The sequence below is a fragment of the Oratosquilla oratoria genome, chromosome 38 (assembly GCF_046742065.1).
Source record: "Oratosquilla oratoria isolate Oo_2021 chromosome 38, ASM4674206v1, whole genome shotgun sequence".
In the NCBI taxonomy this organism is placed as follows: Eukaryota; Metazoa; Arthropoda; class Malacostraca; order Stomatopoda; family Squillidae; genus Oratosquilla; species Oratosquilla oratoria.
Genome location: NC_134814.1, coordinates 40,697,690 through 40,705,189, shown reverse-complemented (window position 1 = coordinate 40,705,189; position 7,500 = coordinate 40,697,690). Strand labels below are relative to the sequence as shown.

At 40.5% G+C, this 7,500-nt stretch overlaps 2 protein-coding genes across 2 annotated transcripts in view; both read left to right on the top strand.

Moving 5' to 3' along the window:
• LOC143019902 (uncharacterized) overlaps positions 1-387 on the top strand; it is a 30,003-nt gene extending 29,616 nt beyond the window's left edge. Inside the window, exon 8 of the mRNA XM_076175879.1 lies at positions 88-387. Within this exon, the coding sequence (XP_076031994.1) occupies positions 88-314 (227 nt within the window). The 3' untranslated portion in view covers positions 315-387. The remainder of the gene's footprint in view (positions 1-87) is intronic.
• LOC143019772 (uncharacterized) overlaps positions 1-7,500 on the top strand; it is a 459,919-nt gene that overhangs the window by 27,910 nt on the left and 424,509 nt on the right. The window lies entirely within an intron of this gene.

Here is a 7,500-nt window from a genome sequence, read left to right as displayed (position 1 = left end):
AACCAGATAAAGAATATCATACATTTTCAATGAAACTGTTAATGGATCATTTTTTTTACTGAATGTGATTGCAACTCTCTGAATAAGTCAATACTCTTCTTCAGGTCCCAGTAGATACTCCCGAGGTCGCATTGGCTCGTCAGGAGTTCCTGGCATCTTACCAGAGAGTCGCTGAATACCTCGAGGACTTGCACTCCGACGAGGACAGCGAGTCTTCAGAGGAATCCCTGGAGGACTCATTTGGAGAATCCAGTGAAGAGAGTGACGAAGACAGCGAGGAAGACAGTGAGGAGGAGGACGAAAAGAAGAAATGAACGAAGGAAAGACATCAGTCTACTTAATATCCATTCTATATTTTTATGAAATACTGTGAAATCAGGTACTACCATCTCGACCTGAGTAAAACAGTTCAAAGATGACGTATGTCAGCGTTGTAGCTGGACTGGTTGTTTTATCATCGATGTGATTGATCCGCTTCATCTTAGTTATCTCATGTTTATAGACTATTTATTTATAAACTCCTTCACATACTAGATTTGCTGACTGTGGCAAGCCTAGGAGGACATCATTATTAGCTCATGTCTCACAAAAGCATTTCTTCAATGCTGAACCACTAATAAATGGAAATATGAATGTTGAAAAGAGACCTTAATATCCTACTTATAATTATGGGTGAATACGTTAACCTGCAATTGAGAGATTAGTAACATCCTGTTTGTGTGCACAGGTGGCATAATAGGAAGCGTGCTAGTCTGGCATTCGTTTTGTCGCGGTTTTTAGTCCCACACTCCTCTCCGATTCCTACCAATGACTGTAAGTTACTTGCTTTAACAGTCCCCGAGGCACACAGGGCAAAGGTGAAAACTTCGGCCGCAGATACTCAGCGCCTCCTGGCCTTATTCCTCAAAACCTATGTGCTTATCTCTAAAAGAGCTTGTGAAAAAATAAATCATAGGAAAGACTATCCAAAGGCATCGAAGGAAAAAAAAAAAAAAAAAAAATCGTGAGGATATTACCCTCACAAATGTTTTTGTTGTCATTTCCTAGACTCTCTGGCCGAGCAGTCCCGTTTCCCTAAGGAACGCCACGGCTGAAACGTCGTTTTCCCACAAATCCTTTATAGAGTGTATATTGTGTTGGTGTGCATGATTGTGTACAATACAGTCTTCCACAATGTGTTGTATAGTATGAGGTGAAGTGTTGGAATCTGGACAATTATCTGCAGTATCATCGTCCAGCCTCTTTTGGTAGCTTAGAAGGGCTGGATGGTAACTGTACCAGAGTCTGGCCAGGTGGACTCTGTCCTTACGGGGAATAGAGGACTCAGAGGGATGGATATCAGGGGGTCTGGCATGCAGCAACGTGTTGTCTTTCAGTTTGTTGATGGAGCAGTAAGTGATATGATCAAACATATGTTGCCGGAGGCTGGTGGTTGTGGAGGAAAGAAAGTACCAACGAGGGGGTATCGTAAAGTTTTAATTATCATCCGGAAGTTATTCAGCTATGTCGATGAAATTTTGTCAGTGTAATCACTGGTCCTCATGTGCATGATGGTGCAAAAATATTCTCCTAATTTTTTTATTTTTTTATTTTTTTTATTTTTTTTACAGGTGGCATTAGATGTCGCTAACCTTCACGATGGAGAAGATTGAGGCTCGCAGCGTGATTAAGTCCCTGCATTTGAAGAGTTACAGTGCCCGGTAAATCCATGATGAAATGAAGGCTGTCTATGGTGATGATTGCCCGTCATATGACATTATAGTGAGGTGAAAAAGGAATTTCTAAACTGGCCACATGTCCCTCACAGACGATTAAAGAAATGGACGACTATCACTCATGGAGAGTGCAGCCTCAGTGAAGACCTGGAAGATCGACGAGTAACCATCCATGTGATCATGCATGAGACTGATCTTAGTTACGGCAGTGTGTGGGAAATTATCCACGATGAACTGCACATGTCTAAGGTGTCAGCACGCTGGGTTCCGTGCTTACTGACTCCTCTCCAAAGGCAAACACGGCGTAACCTGTCGAGGAAGATGTTGACTCTTTTGAAACAGGATGAAGAGGATTTCTTTGGTCGTCTAGTAACTATGGACGAGAGTTGGATCTACCTGTATGATCCAGAGACCAAAGAGATGAGCAAGAAATGGAAGCACACCACATTCCCTCCCCCCAAGAAGGCTAAGGTGCAGAAGTCCGCAGGCAAAGTCATGCTGTCGGTTTTTTTGGGACTGTCGTGGAGTCATCCTCACAAACTACCTTGCAAAAGGTCGGACCATCACTTCTGAACAAGTTGCGAGTTGCTCTGAAGAGGAAAAGCCACGGTATGCTCACCAAAGGAGTCCGTCTCTTTGCCAATAATGCACCCGCTCACTCATCTCAAGCTGCGGTTGTGGAAGCAAGGCGATGTGGCTATGAAATCTTGCCGCATCCGCCCTATTCTCCCGATCTCACCCCAAGCGACTTTTTCTTGTTCCCAGAGATGAAAAATCCACTGCGGGGTCGGCGATTTGATGACACAGATGACGTCATTCAAGAGGTGGAACAGTGGTTTTCAACGCAATCTGAGGACTTCTACAACGGCGGCCTGCGGAAGGTCAAGAAACGATGGGAGAAATGTGTGACTCTGGACGGTGACTATGTAGAGAAGTCTTAAGGATCACAAATAAAAATAAAGTTTTTGACTCGTTTACTTCATGGACACAATCAAAACTTTAAGACACCCCCTCATATGTGTGTGGGTGTTTTGCTATATAGTGTAGAGGGTGTACTGTGTTTGTGGAGGCTGTGGCAAGTGTTTGTGTGCCTCTCATGTCGAGGTGATCCTTTACTTTGAGGACTTTTACTTCATAGTGTAAATGGTCTGTAGGTGTTGTATTTGTGCACCCTGTAATTGTCTTTTTTTATATGATCTGAAGGGTGTTGAGTTGGGTTGAGGTGAGATTTGAGATCCATGCGGGGCTCGCATAATATATCACTGAGCGTATGCATTGTTTGTATATTGTAGTATTAGTCTCTTTGTTTTGTCCAAATGTACTTGTAATTGATTTCAGTGCGTTAAATCTAGGTGTACACTTAATCTTTATGTTTGTGATGTGTTGTTTGAATGACATGAATGTATCGTATGTCACGCCAAGAATCTTCTGTGTGTGTGTATGTGTGAGTGTGTGTTTGTGGTATGATAGATTTTTTGATATAGAGGCGTATGTATTTGTGTTCTGTTGTCCAGTTGGGTGAGAAGTGTGGCTTTAGATTTGGTCGAGGATATTTTGAGTCTATTTGTAATGAACCAGGCGTTAAGTGTGTCTTGGTATGTTTATAGTATTTCTGTAGCTTTGTCAGTGTTACGGTATGTGCATTTAATTGCTATGTCGTCTGCGTAGGAAGAGATTTGTATAGATTAAAGAGTGTGGGGGATAGAACTGAGCCCTGTGGTACTCCATTCTTAACGGTTCTGGTGTGCGATGATTGGCCATCATATGACACATAGGCATTTTTACCTGCCATATAAAAGGCTAGCCATCTTTTGGTATTGTTGTGCATGTTTGCGTTATATATTTCATTTGTAAGGTTGCAACGGGGGATGGCATCGAAAGATCTTTTAATGTCTAGTGTCATGAGAAGTGTTCTGTTATGAGGCCTTTCTGAATTGATGCCATATAAAACTCTTTATGTGAGGTTTATTGGAAGAGTGTTTGTGGAGTGTTGTGGTCTAAAACCGTATTGTGATTCAGCAAGGGGGTATGTGGTGTAGTATGAGGCGTTCTGTTACTTTGGAGGGGGTGCAGACAAGTGTGACTGGGTGGTGTGATGTTGGAACTGCTGGGTCTTTGTTAGGTTTGGGGATGGTGACAATTTCCTCATTCTTTCAGTTTTCATATATAGCATTGTGCGACTAGCTGTAGTTTGCAATGTTAGTGACTGCATGTATGCCATGCGGTTCAATGCCTTTTAGGTGGATATTACTTATGTTGTCAGGACCACAGGTAGACGAGTGCTTTGGGTTATGGATTACATGTTTTGTCAGGCTGTCTATGAAGTGTGTATAGTGTGGGTCTGTTTGGAAATCTTTCCTGCGTCGAATGGTGCGTCGGTTATCAGGGTGAGGGTCGAGATGGTTGGTCTTCGATCAATGAGTGTGTTTGTTCGTTGTAGGATTATTATTATAACATCACCTTTACAAAAATTTTAGGTGGATGTCACTAAGCAATTTTATTTACCTTAGGAATGGACCTTGAGTAGAAGGGGCAAGAAAATGAAATGTGAAGATATTAATTGATTTAGTCTCAAACAGAATAATGAATTGAAATAAGTAAATAAATGAATGTATAATAATATAATCAAATAATTAATGAATAAACAGATAAATACATTAATTAATAAATAATGCATAAATGAATATATATATGAATATATATATATATGTATATATGCATATATTTATATGTATATATATATATACATATATATATGTATATATATATATATATATATATATATATATATATATATATATATTTATATATATATAAACAAACGATGAAATCATCTGTCACCCAAAGGAACAGAAGCACTCTCTACAATTATCAAAGAAAAATGTATGATGACTTTAAATGAGAGACAGATAGAATAATGGCAAATAGTTGCACTTACTATATATACACATAATGGTCCATCGGCAACAAATGCACGGTGAGACTCACATGTACTAATACACTTACCCCAACAATCACATGCGATGTGCAATCACGCGAACACAAGCAAATACAAGTCTACCAAAGGGTCAGATACACCCAGACTACATTGAGAGTTAGGTAAAAACGAGACTGACTCATTGTTTGAAGACTTAATTCGGTATAGATATATATATATATATATATATATATATATATATATATATATATATATATATATATATATATATATATATATATATATCTGGCAAATAAATAGCATATTGAGGAAAGAGACTCAGTGAATAGGACGACTCTGACGTCATCGGGAGGGGTGAAACGTCAGAAGCATCGTTCATGTCAAGTAAGTTGTGGATATCTTTGAGTCTTTCTTTTATCATTGCGGGATTGTTTTTTCTTTCATTCCCAGTGATCATTATATGATTAGAGACGTCTTAGATAGGATACTAGATTATCATCACTGTAATGAGAGGAATGGGGTATGAAGTAGGAGAAGCAAGGAATGCATGCAGAAGTGGAGCGAAGAAAGGAGGTGTGTTTGTATATTTCTGCCTAAATAAGTCCTAAACAATGAAACCACTCTTTTAACAGCGCCCATATATCATGACTGTATGTAAAGTAGACCACTTGGAAAAAGAAACTAACGAAGCAGAGCGCTTTCGTATATTACACCTTCACTTTCTGCACTAATGGTGTAATATACGAAAGCGCTCTGCTTCGTTAGTTTTTTTTTCCAAGTGGTCTACTTTGCATAAATGAACACAGGTAGCCGTGTTCTTATTAGCATCATGAGTGTATGTTTGTTTATGTGTTGTGTGAATGCTTGCAAGTTGAAGTAAAGGTGATGCTTTTGCTTGTACGTTGCTTTCATCACCCGCAGGATGTACCCTACAATTGCAACCCCTCAGCAGCATTATGGATCTTGTGTTAGATAGGAACATGAACGCTGACCACCTAACATAGCTCACCAACCCACCTTCAGCTTACGACTAAACACATCTTCGACATAGTATACACATTGAATACCCTAAAATAAAAGAAAACATCTTGTCATCCGTCTAAATACCAATAAATTAATTAACCAATCAGTCAGCTAATTGTTATCCACTGCTGAACATAGGTCTCTCCCAAATACTTCCATGAATCGAACGAACGTGCCAACCTCTGTCACGTCACTCCTACAAACATTTCTATCTTGTCTCTTCATCTATTTGACCCTCCTGTTCCACTCTATCTATCTCGCGGTGTCCAATGAGTGAAAAACTCGCTCCATCTCCCTTGCGGGCTAACTGCATTCCCCAGTCAATTAAGGTTATAGCAGGGTAGGTTGTTGGGTTAAGGTAGGTTCTATACCCTTACCTTGAGAAAGTAGAAGCACGGGGCAATAGTTGAAAAAAAAGTCAAATGAGTCCTGCAAATGAGTAAACAAAGAATTAGACTGGATTACTCAAATAGAATGTATGGTGTATAAGGTTTAGGGATGAAAAGAGAGAAACATTAAAAAAAAAGGGACCAAAAAGATGGAGTGAGATTCAGGAATGAAACAGGAAAACGGGTGATAAGCACATAATTTTTTTTCTTCATCTTCTTTTTACTGTTAGTGTCAAATCCCATTAAGATAAAAGCATCGTAAGATAAAATACTGGACTTTCGCAAACATTAACCCCGGTGCCCTGCTACCATGGTCATCGACGTTTTCAAGGCGGCAAAACTGGACTCTGGAAGGGCAAGTGTAGAGATCCCACAAACATCCTTGGCAAGGGTTCGAGACCTGTCGTGAGTAGAAGGCTGACGAGTCTTTAGTAGTCGGGTAAGGTAGGACGAAATGGTCCGTTTGCATAACAAATCAGCCAGATCTTGTACCCTTGAACTTGGAGACATTATTTACACCCTCAACCAAGGGGTATATAAACGACCCAAACTTCATGTATTTTCAGTTCACTTCTGCTTTCTGTACTAGCAACTGTCTGAAAAGAGTTCTTCATATTCAAACACCATGCGTTCCATCGTGCAGGCTTTGATTGTGGTACGATTCAGTTATTGGTTGGAGGGTTGACAAAACCTCGGTGAGATTCTCAATATTCCATCCAAAGGAGAATACAGACGTGTTAGAAACCATTTTTCTTCTTCTTTTGATGCAGACTCTGGTGTTCTCTCTCTCTATGGGAGACGATTCGTCAGAGGAGATCGTGGGTCCTCTCCTCTCCACCTTCCAGGGTGTCCAGCGCGAAGTCCAGCACCACGTAAACGACGGCGTCTACAAGTTCCTCTTCGCTCTTCCCCAACAGGAGCGAGCTGAAGAGCGGGGTACTGATGGAAAGGTAAGTCCTAGTTTAATATCTTCTACAATGCCACAGTAACTTCCAACTGCAATCATGCAAAATTACCCACACATATGTACTTATACATATGAATGTGTATCAACATATGCATCCATCTAAGCTTTACACATGTTCATAAGAAAGAAAATAAAAACCTATTTCGTGGGAAGAGGCATTCGTCTTGATCCTTCAAACAATAGACTTGCTCGGGGATTCACGCCTTCATTCCTTCCTTCCTTCCTTCCTCCATCTTTAGGTCATCGGATCATTCGCCTTCGTGGATCCTCATGGAGAAGAAGTGTCCCTCACCTTTGACGCTGGAAGCTACGGCTACCTGCCAAAGAGCGCCCACCTCCCTCAGGTAACTATCTCTGTACACGTGTACCCTTTCTCTGCGTTTACGTTTCATACAGATCTCAACTCCAATGACTGACTACTCGCGATAAATAACAAAGTAGTCTTGTGTGTGTGTGTGTGTGTGTATG